Source organism: Lagenorhynchus albirostris, chromosome 8 (assembly GCF_949774975.1).
Source record: "Lagenorhynchus albirostris chromosome 8, mLagAlb1.1, whole genome shotgun sequence".
NCBI classification, from domain to species: Eukaryota; Metazoa; Chordata; class Mammalia; order Artiodactyla; family Delphinidae; genus Lagenorhynchus; species Lagenorhynchus albirostris.
Window position 1 is genome coordinate 46,892,641 of NC_083102.1, and position 23,608 is coordinate 46,916,248.

At 41.9% G+C, this 23,608-nt stretch overlaps 1 protein-coding gene and 1 long non-coding RNA gene across 5 annotated transcripts in view; one reads left to right on the forward strand and one right to left on the reverse strand.

The window, feature by feature from the left end:
* The window catches only part of CPVL (carboxypeptidase vitellogenic like), a 101,400-nt gene extending 101,154 nt beyond the window's left edge, over positions 1 to 246 (forward strand). The window contains 1 exon segment of the mRNA XM_060156046.1: positions 114 to 246. Coding sequence (XP_060012029.1) covers positions 114 to 218 — 105 coding nt within the window. The 3' untranslated portion in view covers positions 219 to 246.
* On the reverse strand, positions 7 to 22,249 carry LOC132524203 (uncharacterized). 4 transcript variants are annotated; one of them, XR_009541817.1, is made up of 8 exons: positions 21,860 to 22,249; positions 18,938 to 19,037; positions 18,298 to 18,395; positions 17,706 to 17,756; positions 16,874 to 16,943; positions 16,604 to 16,707; positions 12,971 to 13,043; positions 4,865 to 4,990 (listed from the first exon to the last, which is right to left on the reverse strand). It is a non-coding gene; the product is annotated as an uncharacterized LOC132524203 (long non-coding RNA). The 4 variants fall into 4 exon arrangements; XR_009541818.1 differs by having other exon boundaries at positions 16,874 to 16,990; XR_009541816.1 differs by lacking the exon at positions 4,865 to 4,990 and adding an exon at positions 7 to 234 and having other exon boundaries at positions 16,874 to 17,756.
* Between the last annotated feature and the right edge of the window lie 1,359 nt (positions 22,250 to 23,608).

Sequence of the window (23,608 nt, forward strand, 5' to 3'; positions counted from 1 at the left end):
TTCTTTATTTCATGTAAGCTTTAAGAATACTTAAATCCAAATTAAAACTTGCCATTTATCTGGAATATCCGATTCTCTAGATTTCAGTTTTTCTTCTGTTTTTCTTCTTTAAGGTAATTGTTCGAGGTGGAGGCCACATTTTGCCCTATGATCAGCCTTTGAGATCTTTTGACATGATTAAACGATTCATTTTTGAAAGAGGATGGGATCCTTATTGATGGATCAGCTACTTTCCTAAAAGAGAACGTCAGGGATTTTAATCTTTGAAAAGAAAATTTTCAAAACAGAAAATGTCACATAAATAGGAAAATTATCTTTTTAAATCTGCAAAATGTTTCTCATCAATAAAAATTATCCTTGAAACGAGTGAGGTTCTGTTTTGGAGGATCACTACAAAATTAACTGTAAGAAGGTGCTGTGCATGAGTTAGAATTACATCTTTTAACTTAAGGGATGGAAAGGATGGATTCTGAGACACCGATTCAGATGGAAATGGATAAATAAATGGGATATTGGGGCCTTGAATAGGAATTTTAAATTCCTTCTAAAATGATGTGAAAAGTGCAGTAAATCAATAAAGTTGTAACTACATCTTGTTCTACAAATAACAGAAAAGTTTATCATACCATGCATCTGAAGGTGTTTGGTAAATATCCGGTAAGAACATCTGACATCATTCCAGAGGAATGGGTGACCTTATAATGGTGGTGAGGAAGAGACATTGGAATGTAGAAAGTCTTAGCAAGAAAGGTAGCTTGGAATTCTTTGAATTAGAAATCTTATATGTAAAAGAAATGATGTACTGATTGACGATAAGCAGAGGATCTTAATCAGAGAACATACTAAATCTTTGCCTTTTCTTTCTTTCTTCTTTTTGTTTTGTTTTTTTTAGTTTGTCGGTTCATTTGAAATATACGCATTTATCAAACAGCCTGCAGGCCACATTAGTTAAGAGACATTTTTAATTTGGGTTTTAAATTCTGTACTTCTTTTAGCCAAATAAAGAATAACCTAATTTTGTATAATAATTGTTGGAATATCAGAAAAATTTGAGATCATCTTGCATCAAGATATATACATTTATAAATATGCATACATGAGTAATTTTCCAACTAAAATATCACATCTCAGCACATCTTTCCTATTTATGCATCACATGCTCACATCTCTAATTCTACAGCACATTTGGCTTTTTCCACATCATTTCCCCCTCATATTACCCATCTATGAATTGGCTCACTGGGAAACTAAATTTAAAAAGTCAAAGCCTCATGCTGAAGATATTTTATTGAGTTCTTTTAATTTCTCATTTTGTTCCTGATTTCATTCAGGGTTGAGATTTTCCTTTTTTTTTTTTATACATGTTGTTCATTGTGCCCATATACTGTGAAACCTCAAATTGAACATTCTGATCAAAAGCAAATTTTAATTATTGCAGAGAATAAACTGGGGGAAGTGTGCACAAAGCTTTGCATATAGCCCCACATGCAAGTTAAATATTTGCATTTGGTCCCAATAATAATGTAGTGGAAAGAGCACCAACTGTGGCTGGGAGACCTGGGATTTAGTCCCAGGTGTGTCGCACATGCACTGGATGTTTTGGATAAGTCATCTCACTGTACTGGCCTCCCAAAGTCTCAAAGAAGATAGCCAGAAGAGATTTCTGAGGTTCCTTCCAGCTCATATATCATTGTCATAGTTGACAAGGAACCATGTTTGTTTCACCAAGGAACCATGAGACGATATAGGCAAGCCTCATTATTAGTGGATTCCATATTTGCATCCCCTACTGATTAAAATTGACTTGTAATCCCCAAATCAATACTTGCTCACTTTGTGGTCATTTGTGAACATGCACAGAGTGATGACGAATTTGAGTTACCCAATGTGCACATTCTCAGCTGAGGTCAAACGAGGCAACACTGCCTTCTTGTTTCAGCTCTCCTAATGTAAACAAGCATCCTTTTGGCAGTCTACTTAGTGCCACATTTTCTGCATGTTTGTGCTTTTATTGGTGATTTTGCTATTTAAAAGGACTCCCAAGCATAGTGCTGAAGTGCTAGTGTTCTTGAGCACAAGAAGGCTGTGATGTGCCTTATGGCGAAAAGATGTGTGTTAGATAAGGTTCGTTTAGGCGTGAGTTATATGCTGTTGGCTATGAGGTCAATATTATTGAAGCAACAATATATGTTAAATAAGGTTTCTTTAACACACATAAAACAAGGTTATGTTTTGATTGGATGACCAAAATGTTGTGACCAAAGGCTAGTAGGAACCAAATCCTGGATTTCCCTGGGAGCAGTGTTTCAGAACTCTAATTCAGTGTTTAGGGAGGTGTTATAGAAAATATCTACAGTGAACAGGCAGAATGGAGTGTTCTTATGGAACACTTAGAGTAGGGATCAACACAAAATCAGAGCTCAATAAGTAGAAGTGGTAGATGTTGTCAGTATTTTAGATGTTGTCATTTTTATCATCTCCCTGTCCCAGGCACTAGGCCAGTGGGGACTGTTGGGGACAACATGCCAGGCCTTCCCAGAGCAACCCTAGCCAAGTCCCTTGAGGCTACAGTCCTATGGAGACTGAATCTGGCAGGTATGTTACATTAAAAGAAGGGAGGGGAGGGGAGTTCAGAGACTAAAGAAAAGCAAAATTTTGAATTTAATTGGAGAGAGTCCTTTGTGGAGAGACTCTCCCAGCGGGGTAGGCATCCTCCATGAGACACACCAGTCCATTAAGGTGCCCTCCCTTAGTCCAGACAAGAGACAGGCAGAAAGTGTCACATGACTGCCATTACTGCAAGCAGACAACTTATATAAACAAGGGGAATTATAGTGAGGACAGGTGAGGCATCTTCTCAAGCTTCTGGGTCCAGCATACTGCCAGTGACTGCAACGTACACGCCTGTAGGATGTTATCATTGTGGTTCATTTCATAAAAACAACGTCTTCAAATAGTAGGATCTCTATAACTCTTTGCCATGCAATGGGAAATGGCCGGGTCAGTCTCTCGTACCACATGGGCTATCTCAGGGCAGTGTATTTAAAGGAGCTGTAGAACCTGAGAATGGGTCCTGCATTCTTTCTTTCTTTGACAAAAAGACGAGGCTTGCAGATGAGTGAGTGGCTATTGTTAGTATGTCATCTAGCAGATATTTTTAAAAAAAGTAAACACATAATCTGCCCTTTCAAGGTAGAAGTGATACTTTAAAAATTAGTGAGAATGTAATTTCTTTTCAAAAGAAATTTAATCTATGGCAAGAGCATTTTGAAAACAGATATTTGGAAATATTTCCATTTACTGTGTGTGCATTACCAAAAAAAAAAAAAATCCTTAACTCAGGAAAAATTTCAACAAATGTCTTTACATAAAAGATGGGATTGAAAAATGCATGTTGGGAGTTAATCAAGCTCATCTAATGAGGTATTGCTTCCATTTGGATCTACAGCTCTGGAATGTGTCTTTTTCAGCTCTGATGGACTTGGAAACCAGGTGTCAAAATAAACTGAACATATAACCAGACATTTGAATGTTATCTCACAAAAGGGTAATCCAAGATTTTCAAACATGACAAAGTATATTCAACACATAAATATTTTGTACTACTAAAAATCAATTTTTAAGAATTAAGTATTTAAAATGTCATCCTTTATCATTTTAAAGTTTCCATTTTAATTAATATTTCATAGTATAAATGTTCTTAGTATAGTAGTGGCATGGTTATACTTTATAAATGAGTGAATAATTATACATATTTTGGTATGCCTTCAGCAATTTTTTAACAAAAGGGGTGACATAGCATAAAGGTTTGGAGAACACTGAGAGGACAGAAAAAGTCTAACTTTAACAGTGGCCTTAAACTATGCACTGATTTTGTTAAGTTAAAAAAAACAAGGCATCTAAAAATATAGTATGTTTCATTTATAAGAAAGGAAGGGAGAAAGGAAGGAAGGGAAATAAAATCAAACAAATAAATAAATAAGGGAGGGAGAGAGACACACAGAAGTTTTGTAAGGAATAGAGTGCCTCTGGAAAGATAAACAAGGAACCAATAACGGTAGGGGAGGAAGTGTTGACAATGTGTTACTGGGCATGGGTGTGAAAGAGACAATTTTTTAAGTATATTTTGATTTTTATACCGTTTTGTGCTTATGTTATATATGTAAATATTAAAAATCTGGCCTCAGGCTCTCAGAGAAAGAACTGCCTTTTGGGTCATATTTCTGTGGAAGCAGAGCCCTGAGGATAGGTCCATGGCTAAGTCTGCTCAGCAGAAGGCCAGAGGAAGAGTGTTTGGGTTCCCTGGGCGGCCTGACAGTGGAGAGGAGATGCTGCAAAAAATTCAAGAAAAGGTGGGGTTTGAGGAGGTGAAAGAGGGAGACCCTGGCAACATGTCTGCTGAGATCAGAGAAGTGAAGAGTTCTGCAGAATCTGGAATGAGAAGCAGTGTTAGCCCTGCCCTCCCCACCCCCACTAGACACAAAGTAGGGCAGGGGGAGCTTGCTGAATGCTGTCGTTGCATTGTGCTGCGGGGTGGGGTGGGGAGTGACTTGATTTGACCTTTGGGTTGCAATTGTAAAGAGGCAGAAAAGCATTTCTGTTGCAGTGGAAGTCTATTGGGAAGCCCATGAGTAGGTCTGGAAGGCCCAGCCTCAACCTCTAAGAGGTTGTTACCACGAGGCGAAACAGGCCTTCCCTGGGGATTCATTTCAGCTGTAGACACCTAATTCTGTGAATCAGAAGTAATAATAACAGCTATTCTTTTTAAGCCCCTAAAATGTGCCAGATGTTCACCAAGACATCACCAGGTAGATGGTTTTCCCATTTCACAGAGGAGGTCATGGAACGTCATTGATACAGAGAGACTTGCCTGAGGTTCCTACAGCCAATGGCAGAGCCAGTCCAGATTCAAACTCATGTGTCTCTCCTTAAACTCCATCCTTTTTCCACAGAGAAGGCACCCTGCCTCCTGATCCTGAAGCTTTCTCACCTGATGACATCAATGGGTAAGTGTCAGGTGACCCCATTTGGGGTTGCAGTGTATACCAGAATTTAAAATGGGCTTTATTTTTAAATATTACATACACCAGATTATAGGAAACTAGATGTTGTCCAAGAGGAACTAGTTTAAATTGGAATCCTGATTCTCTGGAAAGTACTAAGAGCTTTCATTTAATTACTTATGTATATGAAGTTCTTTAGCCATCTTTTCTCATGCTACCAGAAACGTGGTAGATAAGGCCAGAAACCAAGACAGATCCTGGAATAAACTGCTTGACTTGAGCCCTGATTTGTCTGGGAAAGTCTGGCATTCCCTTTCTATCTTCCTGTGAATGACAAGACCCCTCCTCTTACTGCTGATGGTATGTGGGCATGGCCGTATCGATATTTATGCCATGTAAGCCCCTGGTTCTAAGTTCAGAAACCATTTCATTCTTCATGCTGAGCACTTTCGGGGTTGCTCTCTGGTCCATGGGACTAGCTGCAAAGATGAGTGATGGGGGCCCATTCAACTCCACCATCACAAAGGAAGTTTGTACCCTGGGATGAAATACAACTACCTGCTCAGATTACCTTTTCTTGCATACTGTAATGGTTATTGCTATTATAATTTGGAAGATTTAAAAAACATTCAGAAAACAAACCTGAGAGTGATTGATTTTGCTGCCCCTAAGACACCGAGTTAGGAATTGAAAGCAGACCATTGTGATTTATATCTGCTCGACCCCAAGGAAGGACATCTGTTGGATCATTTTAAAGGGAATTTTGGCAACTTCAGGAGTGTGACGTGGGCTGTCTGCATTCCCCTGGGCTCTGCAATTGAGTAGAAGAGGCCAGGCCTGTGGTTGCTGTTCAAACGGATTTAACAGGAAAATTCGTTGCATCTAGCCAGATCTTTTGGGTCAATATTACTCTTTTTCTTAAATCTTTAATTTGCAAATTGTTTATTGCAAAAGTTAAGTAAAAACATCCCCTCCCCAACTCCACACCATACCAGTGGTGACCACTGATAACTCATCCCAGGCTAAGGGAGGGTGGGCTACCTTGAACTCAGTACCACTAAGACTGCACCCAATGGGGGAAGACAATTACCGCCCCACCGAAAAAAATCAAAACAAGGTGTTGTTACTAGAAGAAAGGAAGCCCGGATGCCAGGCAGCCCAGAGCCAAAAAACGTCCACCATATGCAGAAGTCAAAGCTCAGTAGAAAGAGTAAAGCCAACTCTACCTTTTGACATACAGTGGGAATACACACTGTTAATCTTCCTTATTTCCCAATGAATATTTATAATCAAAACTCACATGTACATCTAGGAATCTTTGCTGATACTTAAAATTTTCTTACATGAATCCAAGGGGAGAAGGGAAGTGAGTGCCTGACAGAATTGTGGAGGGGGAAGGGGGAGCATTGTTGGAAGAGAACAGGAAAACTAGATACATCAACATTATGAATAGAGATTCTCCTGGATCCCTGGCCCCATCATGGCTGCCATCATGGTTGCACTAGAATGTGCCATATTAAACCTCATAGGTGACAGGACCTGTTCTGGGTGCTAAAGATACAGAGACAATTTTTGCCAACACTCCCCTGCCTCTGAGACCCTCTAACTGGGGAGAGGGGAGCATGGGAGAGGGAAGGTGGGTAACCACTGCACAAATAACCATAGTCCCAGAGTGCTAAGTGCTTTCGTAGAGGAAGGTACAAAGCGCTCTGAGAGCAGAGAATAGGGAGTGATGAATTATTCCTGGGGAGGAGAAGTTTTCCAAACTGAGGGGTGGAGGAAGGCTGGAGGTCCAGAGAGTAGCATTGACCTTGCCTAAAGCATGAGCGCAAGTGTGCTGGGGAAATGGTGAGGCTCTGGGCACCCCTGCCTTCTCTCCTCCTGTTTTTATCCTCCCACCCCTGATAGTTCAATTATTTTGTTACAAAATCTAAATTCTCAAAGAACTATACTCTAAACTTCTGCGATGGAAAAAGTAGAAGGACTGATTCCCATATTCAACTGATTTGAGTAAACCCCTAACGACCATGCTTTCGTTTTTCCATCTTGTCTCTATAGAGTTGGGGAAAGATTTCGAAGGCTATCTGCCTGTAAGTCCATCCATCAAGTGGCTTTGGTGGCATGTGAAATGGCATTTCTTTATTGAAATCCCCACACACTGTACAGTAACATATTGGGACAGGCTGTCTTATACGAATTTCCCATCTCCCCGGGGAAGAGAAACATCCTGTAAGGAGGTCATTTTGAGATGGTCCCAGAGTGTGACTCACTGGAGGGAAATGCCAAAAGCTTTGGGGCAAAAATAAACAAAAGTGAAAAAAATACATCAATTCTATCCAAAAAAAAAGACTGGGAGTGGTGTTGCACTGGAAAATTGAAGCTGATCTTGGGCAGGACAGAGGGAATAGTGGAGAGGGATTTTGTTTAGTAAATTGTTTGTTCAGGGTGAAGTTTCACCAGCATATACTTTCCTGGGTAGCGCTGTGAGGGACAGAGGGAAAGGGATCTCTAATAAGACACGGCTCCCTCGAATGAGCTCCTTCTACCCCTGAAAAACCTTAACATTTGTTAGCCTAGAACCTAACAGGTTCTAAGGATATTTAAGAGTTCTAGTTCTAAGGTCTTTAAGAGTTCTAGTTTCTTATGCACTGAGAGATGTAGTTCTCTTTTGGCCTCTTAAATAAACCAAACTCCATGTAGCTTTGCTTCTAGATCATATTCTTCCCTTGCTGGGTGGTCAGAGAGTAAAAAGATGCACCAGCCCAGGGAGCATGTGATTTTGAACCCCAATTCCAAATTTTCTGGGATTTTCAACTCCTTAGTGGAATTTTTTCTCCCTGGGCTTAAGTAGAGTAAAAGGAGTTGTTAGTCACATATTCAATTTGGAAACATTACAAAGACAAGAAAAAGAATTCAATAAACTTGAGTTATTAGCATACCCCCAGTTATGAAAACTGGAATTGGGTGGTTTAAAAACACTAGTGCCAATCATTAAAGAAATGCAAGTTAAAACCACAATGAGATATCACCTCACACTGGTCAGAATGGCCATCATCAAAAAGTCTACAAACAGTAAACGCTGGAGAGGGTGTGGAGAAAAGGGAACCCTCCTGCACTGTTGGTGGGAATGTAAATTATTATTATTATTATTTCCTGCTTCTCACTCCACACAAATCCCTAAATTCCCAACAGAGGTACCATCAAATAAAAACAAGAGATCAGATCTAGAGAGATAGGGGAGGCATGCTTGGAAAAGACCAAAAGGAGGTACATAGGGGTGGGTCCTGAACCACCAGGGCAGCATGTGGTGCCCTCCCCAGACAGTGAGATGGATTTTAGGGTCCCCCTTTCTCCCCTGCTCCCCTTTTCGATGCAACAGTGGCCTGGAAGGCCCAAGTACCACCAGTCTTCATGATGAGCTCTTTCTCCCCTCTGCCCAAAGCCACCGAGTAAAGAAAACAACTTGGTATTAGGAGTGGAGGGGAGGTGATGATGGGCTTCCCTGGGGACAGATGTTCAACACTGGGAAAGACAGCAGAGGAGTTGGGAATGTTGGCAATGAATAGTTGCTACTTTTCCATGTTTATGATGTTGAAGGATTCTGGCATCTTAATAAATTCCCCAAAACAAATTCCTAATGAAAGGCATAACAATATGTAAAAAAAACTGTCTAGCAGAAAACAAAGAGAGTGATAAAACTAATATATGCCTCAAAATGGATATACAATGTCAAGGCTATTCCTTCTCACATCTTCCTGAATAGTTTTCATAAAACCACTATAAAAGGATTCTATATTTATTGGAGAGAAAAACTACATGGGTCTGCCCTGCTGTTCCTCAGGAGTTGACTGTATGTTCACCAGAGCAGTTGTTTCAAACTGTGCCTGGGCTCAAGTTCCAAATGACACACTGACTGCTGTCCTTACTCTCAGCGAGTGGCCTTGCCTCCTAGTCTACTGAGACGATCAAAAAGATCTGACACTGGATCCCTGTTTTCTTCCTTCACCCCAACATGCTGCTGCAACATCACTGCCCATATTCCCTTTCTAGCATGGCAAAGTCATGACCTCTCTTCAGAGCCTCTCACCCACAACTCCAACTTTCCAGATGGAAACTCAGATTTAACATGTCCAGACTGGTCCTCTTTCCCTCCAAACCAGAAGCTCCTCTTAGTTTTTCTTTGTCTGCTGAGAACACACCCATTCTTGCAATCACCATCCTTCTCCTGCCTTTCTCTCCGATTCAACCAGTGGTCAAATCCTGTTTACTCTATTTCAGCAATGTCTTTTGCATCTCTGTTCTCCTTTTGCCTTGAGGAAGAGAACTTCAATTCAACAATATTTATTGAGTGCCCACTATGTGACAGGCACTGTTCTAGATGGACAGAGATATAGCAATGAGCAAGCCTGGAGACCTCTCCTCCAAGGCATTACATTCTGGTGGCAGGTCAGCGTTCAAGTGCACACATACCTACAGAGATACATATTGACAAACGCCATAAAGAAAATCAAAGCACGACGCGGAATCCGGTGTGGTGGGAGGTGAGGGCATGATTACATCGGGTGGTCCGGAAAGCCCTCCTGATGTGCTGACATCCGAGCTGGGTCTGAAGGAAGGGCAGGAGGGAGCCTCGCCCATACCTGAGAGAGTATACTACCAACACTGCAGGACCAGCTGGGAGTCCTGGGCCTGTGAAGGGAATAAAAGCTCAGGATCTCATCCTGGAGGAGGGGCCGGTGCTGTCAGACTCACGGAAGCAGTAGTTCAAGGTAAAGCCCTGGAACGTGCTCAGCTTTGCTCCCTCCACCGGGTGCCACGCACTGTGTGTGCTCAGGAAGTATTTAACTGAAGGGGGGGGTGTCCAAGCATCAAGCACCGCTATTTATGCCACGTTGAGAAGTAATAGATAACACATAAAAATACGAATAAATATAGGATGTAAAAACGATCCATAAGCTCGTAGCCCAGATATAACGAATTTTAAACTTTTAATACTAGTCCTTCTAGTCATTTATTATTTGTAGATCCTATTTCTTTTTGCATTTGAGACAACAGTATGTCCTGTTGTCTTCACTTAATCCTACTGCAATTTTTAATATCATCCACTAACTCACTGAAGATACTTAAGTGATACTTAAGTGTATCTCTAACCGGTTGCAGCAGCTTGGACAAAGTGGTCACAAAGCGGCTGATTCTTTCTTAAGGGCCACAGGAGGTGCTCAGAAGCCAGTGAATTTTATGAGGAGGGGGATCTACGGGCCACCAAACCTGTAGACTGAGACAGAGTGACAGCATGGGTCTCCTGGCTGCAGGATGCCCGCTGCTCTCTAATACAGGGAATGCCCCGGCTTCCCTGTGCAGAGGGTGTGGTCATCATTAGCGAGATGGTGCCTGTGACTTCTCCCCCTGTCCCTCTGGTCTTGAGGCATTGGAACATTTCCTAGAGGGTCATTTTGTTCTTCTTGGGTCTCTGTTTTACCTCTAGTAACTGCTCCCACCTGTTCCTAATGCTCTCGCTGGATAAATGATTCAGCTCAATTCAGTGTCTACAACTTGTGGCTTCCTAAAAGACCAGACCATTTTGTAACACAAGGAAACATAGCTCAAACCAAGTCAAAACACCTAAGAGAAAATGTATTTATTTTCAATGTCCAGGATTATAAACTCTTCAGCTATTTAAATAAACATGTGCATGGGTTTAAAAAAAAAATCAGAAAGACTTAACAGAAATCAAGCCTAAGCTCTTCTCTGATGCCGCCTCCTATCCTTCCATCTGCTTTCGGGACAGCTCTTTCTGGAAGAACTGTAGGACCTGTGCTGAGGTGTCCTCTTAGCCCCCGGAGAAATATAATGGGTGTGTTCATGGCCCAAAAGGAAGACACCATTAGGTTTGAGTAGAGTAAATGCAGATTTTTACAGGTGAATCAACATTGTTATAGCTTGAGGATGTTTTGGGCTGGTTGTTGAAGCCACTTTTTTGCCCATGAGCAACAAATTAATTTATTCAAGACTTGCATTACTAAAAGGAAAACAAAACTAAGGCAGGACAAAATTAATGAGAAACTTAAGAAAAGAAAATCACAGCCACCAACAGACAACCCTAAGTTTGGCTGAGATGATTAGAGCCAGATGGAGGGGGGAGCCCAAGTGACCAGATGGTTGGGACGTGTCTAAGGACAGAAGCGGCTATACATCCCCCAGCACAGTCCCAAACCTTCAAATCACTTGCAGTAGCAGAGAAGTATTTCCTATCTTCCTCTTTCTCCTCCTCTTTCCTTTTTCAGCAATGGGGACGTTCAAGGTTGGAGCTCTTTTAAATGAGAAGGCACAGTGGGATGGAGCTGGGTACCAAAACTGAGGAGTGGGGTGGGTGGACTAGAGCAAAGCATCTAGGACTTCAGTCATGATCACTCTCCCAAAATTCTGGATTTCAAAATAAGACTCCCTTCTCAGAGATAATAAAAGGTACATTTGGCTGCTCTAAGGCTGTCCTACAATCAATTCCTGGTGGGTTGTTAGACATTTTAAGCTTAACCAGACCTGTACAGATCCTCCGTCTAATTCTATCATGTGGCTTCTAATGCCTTCGTATGTAGCCTCTGGCAACAAAGCCATTTTCCAATTGCTAATATCCTCTCCCTTCAGCACGCATCCTGCCAGAATCATTTACAGCTCCGTGTCTGAACCTCCCCAGAAAAGAGACTTTTTTCTCTTCAGCGAGATAGTTTCCGGAAAACAACCCTTTGCACGGGACAAATGAATATAGAAGTTCTGTTCATTACAATTAGCACAACAGTGAAGAAGTTCAGGGACCTCGGTGCTACATAAAGGAAAAGAATGTCGCAGAAGTTCTTTAGGTAGTATTTTTAAATTTATGATTCTTATCACATTTGCGACTTCACCCATTTAGTGAAGAACACTAGTTCGTTCATCATATCAACGCTTTGTTAATGTTTCAATTCACTCCAGAAGCCCTTACGAGAAGCTTGCGTGAGCTCTATAGAGACAGGGACTTTGGTCTCTTGTGTTCAACCCCGGACACAGCTTCTAATAGAGTAGCTGGCACTTCACAAGTGTTCATTAATATTTACTGTTGAATGAACCGAGGTATTTTCTAATGGGAAACTGAAAGTCTGGCCATCATTTGATTTGTGGTGTTTTGTGTGAAACAGAAGTGTTTATCTATCTTGGGGTTAAGAAGGGAAATTCTAGTTTCACTCTTAGGAAGCAACAAGGCTCTGAAAATAGATTTTTATCTAGCTTTCTTTAAAATTTCGATCTACCACTAGGTATTTAGAAAGTCAACCCTTTCTTCCATTACAAATAAAAATTCCATCTTCTGTCATAGCAGTACTCCTTTGTCAGCTACAAGCTAAGCCCTGTCTGTAATAACAACATATTCCTCACCCTATGTTATGCCTAACAAGAGGATTCTAGGCTCGGGTAGAAGGGACAGACTTCAAATTACATATGCTAAGATGACATTTTCTCAATTCTCTTCATCTCTGGGGAAACAAAACAAAAGTAGAATGTACAGTCCCCAAATACTCCATGTCGTTTTATTTTTAATCATTCTTAGCTATTTGATGCAGTGGTTGAGGATTTGAGAAAATACAAAATTTCCACCTCTTCTTTTCACTGTTAGAAGAAAGCTGATTTAATAGAACTCTAACAACTGTTGGCCAAATCCCAGATGAAGCTGTGCAATGATTCTGAAGTGACTCTTTAAAAGCCTCTCTTATTTATAATGAAATTATAAACTAAAATCTAGACTGCTGTAGAATCTTTTCCCAGAAAGAAAAATCTGTTCCAAATGTGCTGACAGCTAAAGAGAAAACCAGTGGTGCTCCTGACAGGAAAACTGGGCTGGGATGAAAGAGGCAGAACTGAATCCTTTGACTGAAATTCAGATGGAGATCTAAGAGTTTTCTGGGTTTTCTTTGAATGTGAGCATAGGGAATACATACCAGCAAGAGGTAAAACCAATTCGTGTTGATGTCAGACCTGGTACTTCTAATAGCACCTTCCTCTGCTTCACAACTTGCATGTGGAATTCCCATGAAAAGAAAAGCACATGCATTAAGAGATCTCCAATGGGCCGTTGAGGATTTGCGGATGGAATTTCCATGTTCCTCCTGTTTTGATAGTTTTAAAACCAATTACCATGAAATGTGGATGTGATCCAGTTGTGGACTTAGCCTGTGGATGTGGCTATCGAGAAAATGAGCATATCAATGGACGATTTATCTTGGATAACTGCTGTTTAATCTATTAAATGTTCAGTATAAACTATTTTGTTAACTGTAGTAGAAGCGATCATAAATCACTGTTATGTGTGATTATTACTGAAATATAAAAAATGCCTTATCATGTTTTTGGACTATTTAGACATATAATTAATGCATATCTTCTCGGATTCAGCCTCATAAACAGGAAATGTGATTTAACAGCATTTAAGCTTCTGAGAGTTAAATGGACTTGGCTGTTTACTTCTCCCTGCATTAGCTGGGTTATTAGAAGTGTATTTTGTTAATCTGACTGACAATGAGGTTGACAGTATAACAGCATTACCACCAAAAGCAGCTTTGATTGTTGCCTTTAATTAGAATTTTCATACCATAGCAGCTTAGATTTGCCAGGGATTCTTGCTTTAAAGGGATTATGTTGAAGATTATAAAAGTAGAACCCTCCTGGAAAAAGCCTGGATATTCATCTTAGGAACTGCAGCCCCACATCCCTATTGGCCAAGTTGCTTGTGAATGTTTGAAGATTCCTGTCACACTATAAGTTGCTGTGAAAGTGTAGAGCAGCTAAAGAAAAATCCTCCCAAGGAAAAGGCTGATTGGGAGTTGGCATGGCAACTGTCAACAGGACCCAACCTTTCCCATTTTAGAAAACTCAAATAAATCTAAGAGCTGGAAGTAGAATGCCAGAATGATCTGAATACCTAAAAGATGAGAAGATAGCAGAAGTGCTGTTTAATTAAAGAAGATACAATCAGAAAACAGAGTAGAAGGATGGTGTTAGCAAAGAGCTAAAGAGGCCTTCATTCTTTCGTCTAGCGGAAGCAGAATATCAGATGGCTGAGATGGGGACTGAGGCAGCCTCGTGGGGACGAGGGCATTGTGCTGGGCTGGGCAGCCTTCCAGCCCCGAGGTGGACCAAGGGGACAGGCCGCACAGGTGGAATTAGAGCACTGCCCACAAATCAAGTAAAATATTTTATAATTAAGGGAAAATGGTTTCTAAGGAGCACTGCCTCCAGGAAAGGGATTTGGAGGAAGACCAATAATAAAATTAACTGGACCTCGATCTGAGCCACAACGCTATGTGGCAGTGTTAGCTGTGTCATCAGCTTCTTTCTCAAGAGAAAACCTGAGCCCCATTCGCATGAAGGCATGTAGGGCTCTTCCCAGACTGCCAATCAGATGACACATTCAGATGACATTAATCATAAGGGAAGAGGCACTACTAAAACTTCTCTCCACACCCCATTAACATATTCAAAAGGTGATATAAGATCCAGCCTCAAGGTGCTTGAAATTCATTTGGAAGAGATAAGACTAGCATATATGTGGACAGTACTTTAGAATATTTATTAAGCAATAAATAACTAGCTGCAGATGGACACTCTCTAGATTCTACAGTCTAGTTGAATCTCATAACAGCCATTTAGATCCCTGCATAAGAACTTTAGCAGGTATCGTTCCAGACTGAGGAAGAGACAAACATTGCCAAATATATGCCTTGACGATACTTTACTAAAATGGAAATGTCTTTATTGCCCTTACTGATGAAGAAAGAAGATTGAGAGCAACTTAAGTATCCATTATCTGGGTCTTCTTACATAAATATGATGCACTTTTTTTTCTTTTTTTAAACTAGAGAATGAGGAAGCTGACTTTGTTCTGATACAGAAAGACCTCTGTAGCACTCGGTGTCCAAACAGGAGAGTAGAAACCACTATATATATTTCAAGCAGAGAAGGTTGCAGTGTAGGGAACTGGTTAAAAACTGCTGGAAGTGCTAGGAGCAGAGAAAGGAGGCAGCTGTAACCTAGAATGGGAAGCTGCCACTGTCCCTCGGCTGGATCCTATGAGTGGCTACTTACTGCCAGTGTTGCCGCAACCACCCCCAGGCTTGTGGAGCTTGTAGCACAAGCAGTCAAGCCCAGCTGCACAATCTTGCTGCTGCCAGTAGCCGGGGAAATGATTAATCTCTTTCTCTCACACTGGGACCTACTACCTATGCCTCCCACTGGAAGAACCTAACAAGAAATTGGCCAGATGAGTGAGTCTGGAAAAGGGGATGGAGAGTATCTAGAAGGATGAATTCGGACCTAACAGCCAAGAGACACAATCTGGTATATCCATTCTTTTGCTACTCAGATCCACACATTCCATTGTATCCATCCAACGTCATACTTCCGCGTCATATAAATGAATGTAGGCTCACTCTGTCCCCAAAAGGGGGGTAACACAGAGTGGCACCGCTATAAGGAGGCAGCCTCAGCCACTGTATTGAGCTCTGGGTGATGTCAGTTCTTCTCTTTTAGTCACCATAGCACCTTGGATATTCCTTAACCTAAAGACTAAATTGTAAATTTAACCACCAACGACACTCAGTGTTATGCTTAACAAGCAAAGAAGAAATTGCAGAGTTGCAAAAGTTCTTGTTTTGGTAACTGGTAACAAAACTAGTTGATTGATAATGATAATAGTTGAATAATAATTGTTAATGAGCTTCTTCCAGTGTCTAACCCATGTTCCATTTGCCTTTAACCAACACTTCAGTTGTTTGGGGCTCCTTCCTGGCAAGATGATTTAAACCTTCCTTTCTAAGGAGTGTGACTATTCCAATAACGTTTTTTTCCACAATGGAAAGAGTTCAATGTAATAAACTTGCTACTAGGTGGCTGGCTGGTCCCCCTGGGGAATGATGCCGCATCAGGGCTCAGCATTAGTCTCTGCTGTCAGCAGCTTAGGCATCCAGCAGTGACAACAGCCAGAGCAGCCTTGCGGAGGGGAAGTCCATATTGTTGAGCCCACACGTGACTTGGCTTCCTGCCACAATGGCCACATCCTACGTGAGCCTACTGAGCAAGCCTCAGGGTGGCTGGGAAAGGGGCTGCCTGCTGACATCCACAAAATGGGCATCCCGTCCAATTGGTTACTGAGAGCCTCATTCCGGATGCCCTATGGTGAGCATTCACATAGGAGGGTGCCCATATTTAGAGATTCATCTGCAAACGTCTTCCTCAGACTCCTGTGCCACCAATACACCAAACCACTAGTCACCCACGAATTGGCAAATACCCCTACTCTGGCCATCTCTCCATCCAGACAAAGTGGACAACTGCTCAGGTTTCAGCCTTGAGAGAACTTCTCTTACCGCATTCCTGCTTTGGGCTATAATGCTTCTACAGTCCACATCTATCTGATGCCTTCAAATTGTAAGGGACCATCTGTGAACCTGGTCCAAACAGTTTCTTCCCCCACCATCTGTCAATCCCAAAAGGACAAAGGTGTGGGTTGAGGGAGACTTACAGTGCAGCAAGAGGAGATGCTATGGGAGTAGGAGCTGCCTGCTCACGGAGCTCACCTGCACATTCAGGACCTGCTCAACTCCAGTCTGGTGTACACTGCCTACACTGGACAATTGCTGCTGTGTACGCCAACCGTATGGCTTGGTAGATCAGTGTATTGCTGCAAAACAAATTATCCCCAAACTTAGCAACAAGCATTCATTATCTCTCATGGTTTCTGAGAGTCAGGAATCCAGGAATAGCTTAGTTAGAAAGATCTGGGTCGGGGGTCTCTCACGAGGTTGCAGTTAAGCGTCAGCCAGCGCTTTACTCACCCCGAGGCTTACCTAGACATGCTGTAGGCCAGGGATTCTCAAGTGACAGCAGTTTTGCTCCCCCTGGGATATCTGGCGATGTCTGTAGAGATTTCTGGATGTCACAACCGGACGTAGAGGCCAGGGATGCTGCTAAACAACATCCTACCATTCACAGATAGCCTCCCACATTGAAGAATTATTTGTCCCCCAAATGTCAGCACTGCTGATGCTGAGAAACGCTGCTAGGGAGGCTTTTTCTGCTCTGGTCCCCACACAAAACTCGGCAGCTTTGTGGATCACTCAAATGTTGCTTTGAACAATACCCTCAGAAAGAGGCTATGTTATCTCAAAAATCAAGAGATATAGAACACTGTAGCTCTTTCTCAGTGGTAGGTGATACAAAGTATAGCAATTTGCCCTTCTATTTGGAGAGGAAATGCCCACATTTCTCAGACCCCTGGACCCCTTAGAAACTTCACTGAGGTAGTAGGCCTTTGACTTTTCTTGGCGTTTCTCTCCCACCCTCTGGCCTACATATGTCTTATTAAGGCATGGAGAGTATGTGCTGCTTCCTGCTCACCGTGTCAATAATGTAATATATTAGCATGGTGTTCCGGGGAATATCAAGATGATCCAGGCCCCTGCAGACTGGATGTTGTCAGACAGCGGAAGAGTCACAGAGGTCTGAGGTAAGACAGGGAGGGTGTTTTGCTGATCCTGCTAATTGGGAGCAAACTCCACCTGGGGATCTTTGCTAATTTGGTGTTGAGGAAAAAAAGCAACCGCCAGATCAATGGTTGCCTTCAAAGCACCAGAAGCACTGTTGTGTTATCCAGTAAAGAGGCTACATCTGGTCCGGTACCTGAATGATTCCATAAGAATCCACAGTCATTCTCCAATAACCATCTTCCTTCTGTCATGCCAAACAGATAAGTTAAATGAGGATGTGGTGGAACAGCCCCTGTATTGTTCAAATATTAGATGGAAATACTAATCTCTGCAATTCTCCCAGGGATGTGGCATTGCTTTTAGTTTACTCTTAGGTAAGAAGAGGAAATTCCAGGTGGCTTCTGCATGGTCCTGCCTACCATAATAAGGCTCATCACCCAGGTCAGGGAATCAATACAGGGGTTCTTCTAGTTGCTGAGGACACCTATTACAGCTCTATTCAGGGATGGGAAAGTAACCATAGTGGGGGTGAGTAGACCCACTGTGAGGCAGCCACACCCCCAAATTTCATTTATTATTTGATCACCACACGAGACCCCTACCCCCAACCCCTCTCCGTGGTCCAGAGGCATGTTGGAACTTTACAGATTAGCATCCACTCAGAACTAACGTCTAGAAATTTCCCAAAGGCCTAGACAGTCCCCCTTCCTCACTGCAGTTACCCTAGTTAATGGCTGCAGATCTTCCGGAGAAGACTTAAAGGCAGATTGACACTAGGTACTTACAGCAATGTTACAGGGTCCCTTCTAAGGCTTCCCAGCCTCTCCTTCCCTTAAGGTCAGAGTTCTCAGACCTTAGCATGCACAGGACTCAGCTGAAGTGCCTGCTAAAACAAAGACTGCTGGACCCTCCTCCAGAGTGTTTGCGTCCGTAGGGCTGGGGGAGGGTCTGGAAATTTGCATTTCTAACAAATTCCCAGGTGCTGTCGCTGCGGCTCCTCCTTGGACCCAGCTGCAAAATCAGTGATCCGGGCATTTCTGTCTTTCAGCTGATTCAGATCTGAGACTTGGGTGATGAGCTATGACTCTACATTGAACTCAGGTTTATAGTCACTGGATCTAGAGATTTCCCAGTTACATAAATCAAGTGATTCCTAGTAGAATTCCGATCTGTTTTGGTCCTAGGGCCACCATGAACAATGAACAAACACCAAAGATTCTCATGTGCTGAAATACTCTGCTTTGCTGCTGCAGACACTCTGCCCATTATAGTAACTGCACCCACCTTGCTGCTGGCTGTTAAGGGCTGCCACTTGGCTCTGCCCCTCCAGAAGCCTGTCACTGATGGAAATCCGGAAGTCTATTTTAACGAAGGTGTCTTCTTTCATCGGTGGGTTTCTGAAGGATCCCCACATAAGAGAGTTACCTTAAAATATCTGCTGAGTCTGGAGAAGACTGACCACAATAATATCAATCAGGAAAGATCTTCCATTCTTCTTACCACTCTGTCTCCCCAGATCTCCATCCTGGAGAAGCCAGAAACTGTGGTTAGCATAATAGGGTAACAAGAGGAGAAGCCCTGCTTGGACAAAAAGAGAAAAAGCTGATCACAACCCCACCCCTACTGCAGGCTTAGAGGATGAGAAGGTTTATCTGCAAAGCAAGGTTTTAACTATTACATGGAATTTAATTACTAAAATGAGTGGGTTTTTGCGATTTAAAGTGACTGACTGCAGATCCATTTGTATTATTGAAGAGTCACCAGACAACTCAGGGGTCTGCCTGAATTTTCATCTAGGTGATGGTAAAGAAATATCCCATGGAATGGATTATAGAAGATACTTGGAAATACAAATAATGTTGCTTTGCAATTGAACCTTCTAAGATCTGCTTGTTCAATGTACCAGTTATGATGGCAAATGATGTGGAAACACATAGAGATGGTTATATCTCCACAGAGAAGGTAAGAGATAAGACGGCGTGCTCCCAGACACAGCCACAGCTTCCCAGGTCCCCAAAGGAGATAGGCAGCTGTGGATGGTACTGTCTTGAGCACTGAGGGTTCCACTGTAGCCTAGAAGTACACTCGTGGGCTTTTATTCCCTCCTGGCCCTGCCTCACATCCGTCTGTTCCCGAGACTCTGCTAACGTGCCTACACACTCATGGGGTGCAAAACAACCCCTGTGTTTCTGAGTGTTAACTAGGAGATTGGGTGAAATGAAATGCAATTTCACAGAGTATCACCCAGGAGGCTCAGACTTCAGATCTGCCTGCATTTCATTCCTGAATGTCCCAAAACCATTTCTTGGAAAGTATATCATTTCCCCCCTTTTCAGTAAATGCTAAAACAAGCATTTTAAATAAAGCATTTAAATACACAGATAAGTCCATTTCTGGATTCTGTTCTTTTCTTCCCTTAGATCCCTTAGCTTATGCCTGCTCTGGCACCAGAAGAATAGCAAAAAGGCCAGTGGGACTAGAGCAGAGAGAGGAGCAGAGTAATAGGAGATGAGATCAGAGAGGAATGTTCTCGGGGGGGGGGGGGGGGAGAGTCACATTCTGCCTTTAAACTCTGTGAGCCATGGAAAGGTTCTGAGCAGGGGGTGATGTGATTTGATAGGTAATAACAAGATCACTCTGGCTGCTGTGTTGTGCTATGGAGAACAGATGGTGGGGGGGGGCGAGAATGGAAGTGGGAAGTTATTGAAATAATCCAGGTGAGAGATGACAGCTGCCTGGACCGGGGTGTTGCAGGTGGAAGTGCCAAGACGTGGACAGACTCTGGATATATTCTGAAGGTAGAGCCAACAAGGTTTCCTAGTGGGTTGGATGTGATGTGTGAACAAGTGGAAGAAAGAAGTTTTAGGAAAATACTACACTTTTGACATGTCTCTTGAGATCCCTCTGATATGCAAGTAGAGATATCAAGTAGGTAGTTCAACACACAAGTTTGTGTTTAGAAGAGAGATCAAGGCCAGATCCAACCAGACAATTTGAGGTCTTTGAGACAGACAAGGTATTTAATGCCATGTGGGTAGACTGGATTGCCAAAGGAGAGGCACAGACAGGGATGAGGTCCAAAGACTGGGACCTGGGGCACTCCAACATCAAGATGTCATGGAGGGACTTCCCTGGTGGCACAGTGGTTAAGAATCAGCCTGCCAGTGCAGGGGACACGGGTTCCATCCCTGGTCCGGGAAGATCCCACATGCTGCGGAGCAACTAAGCCCGTGCACTACAACTACTGAGCCCATGCCCCTAGAGCCCGTGCTCCGCAACAAGAGAAGCCACCACAATGAGAAGTCTGCACACCACAACGAAGAGTAGCCCCCGCTCGCCACAACTAGAGAAAGCCCGCGCGCAGCAACGAAGACCCAATGCAGCCATAAATAAATAAACTTATTTTAAAAAAAGAAAGAAAAGACGTCATGGAGATGGGAAGAAACCAACAAAGGAAAGTGAGAAGGAGCAGTTTGTATGGTTGAAGGAGAGTGTGGCATCACTGAAGCCACGAGAAATGGTCCAAGAATAATGGATGGATCAACCCTCTCAAAGGCTGCTCACAAGCAGAGCAAGATGAAGACTAAGAATTCACCACTACTGAAGCAATGGTCATTGGCAACTTGCCGGAAGCAGTTTTGGTAAAGTGGTGAGGCTGAAAGTCCTAACTGGAGAAGATTCAAGAAGGCAGGGAAGGGCTTCCCTGGTAGCGCAGTGGTTGAGAGTCCGCCTGCCGATGCAGGGGATGCGGGTTCGTGCCCCGGTCCGGGAAGATCCCACATGCCGCGGAGCGGCTGGGCCCGTGAGCCATGACCGCTGAGTCTGTGCGTCCGGAGACAGGGAAGAGAAGGATTAGAGACAGTAAGTGTAGACATCATTTTTCTAGTAGTTTTGCCACAAAAGGGAACCAGACAAATGGGGCTGTAATGGACTGGGCAAGTGGGGCCAATAAATGGTTTTTTTCTTTTAAGATGCAAGAAACAAGAGCATGTTCGTATTCCGACTGATCCAGTAGAGCGGGAGACACTAATGATATAAGAGAGTGAGGAATGAATTGCTAAAACGATGTATGGGCACCCATACAGGCAAACAGGCACCCTCAAACGCTTCTGGAGATACTGCATACTGGGTCAAGCGTTTTGAAGGGAAACATGGCATCATGTATCAAAATTATAGATGCCCATATTCTTGGACACAGCAGTTTTATTTTCAAGATTCTATTCTGAAGATATTAGCATCTAGGTGCAAGGACACATTTTCACATTATTTATTAAACACTGTCTATAATATCAAAAGCCTAGAAAAAAAACTTAAATGTATATGGATAGTGGATGGTTAAATCCATACCTGGAATACCATGCAGCATTGAAAATGAGCTTGATCTACATGTACTGTTCTGGGGAAACCTCCAAAATTACTTAAGTGAAAAACATCAGGGTACGGAAGAATACATGGCACCTGTGAAAAAAAGCAGAGAATAAGATGATGTGCAAAGATGGAGCTATAAATTGATATAAAACACATGTTTGTATGTGCCTGGAACACTTCTGAGAGATGTGGACCTACTTCCCACTGGATATCCTTTTCTAATGTTTCAATTGTTTGTAAGAAGTGTATTTATTATTTTTCATTAAAAATTAATAAAAATAGAAAAAAATCTTTGCTAAAAGGAAAAATGTAAATTAAAAACTTCTGTCTCTTACTTTATTAATGTAAAGGAGATTTTCTTGTATAATGTTTAAGGGAGAAATGCCATTATCTTCTAGGTTGTTTTGGAAGGAATGGGGAAAAAAATCCTTTTAAATTGATTTTTACTGAAACAGCAAGGTCTTTACTCAATATTTGCAACACTGGGATATAAATTCTCTTTATGTTTATCCAATATAAAAGATTTTTAGTTTCAAATATAATATTTTAAGTCAACTATAATTCAATCAAGAAAAAAAGATTTTTAATTTCAAAGTGTATTTCTGTTGGGCACACAATAGGCATCCCATAAAAACGTTTTGGGTCGAATCAGATCACTAATTAGATGAATGTCAACCGTAAGCATTGGGAAATGGAATTTAAATACAAGACATTATTGAGGCTCCCTTCTTTTAAAGGTGAGTTTGTGGGACTTCCCTGGCGGTCCAGTGGTTAAGACTCCACGCTTCCACCGCAGGGCGCGTAGGTTCAATCCCTAGTCAGGGAACTAAGGTCCCGCAAGCTGTGGCACTGCCAAAAAAAATAATGAAAAATATGTAAGGTTTTAAATAAATAAATAAAGGTGAATTTGTAGGTGTGTATACATGTATGTGTACTTAACATAGATTAGCATTTTTTCTTTTTAGTTTATTGGATAGAACATAAGGGTGCTATGAACTAAACCAGAAAGTTATTTTGATATAATTTAGCAAACCAGTTAATTATGTCATTAATAATGAGGAAGTTATCAATTACGAACAGAAAGGAAAATGAGGTGACCAATCGGCAGTAGCAGAAATTATCCTTGAGGTTGGAGTTTAAAAACACATTTATACTGAATTCAGAGGATATTTTAAGCACAAAGGTTCTCATATTACTAGTTCTTAAAAATAAAGAACTATCCATTAGATACTTCTGAAAAGGGAAAGTGGAAATTCATCATTTTTAGTGTGTCAGCCTGGAATCTCTTATTCAGTACTTTCATGAGCCACATTCATATTGAAGACCACATTGATGATCTTGATGGATGACAAGACCTTCAAGTGCCTTCTGAAACATCAGGTAAGACTGCATTCCTTTCTATATTTTTAGTATTAAGCATAATTATTGTAATCAAATCTTTTGAAACCTAGCACTCTGTGCCACAAAATAGCATCATATATAATAATCTTCTCATTTCCCAACCTTAAGGATATTTTAAGCATTAGGAATGCTCTGCTGTTTGTTTAAGCTTGCATGTTTTTTCTTTCCCTAGTTTACTGAATTATTTATTAGTTACACAGTATTCAGACTCCGTGCTAAATGCCACTTCTCTTTCAGTTGGAGTACAAGTACCTTATTCTGTTTCATTGTCAATTTTAAAGCTCACCTGAAGCTAAGGAAGTAATCATTCATTGTGATAGAATTGCT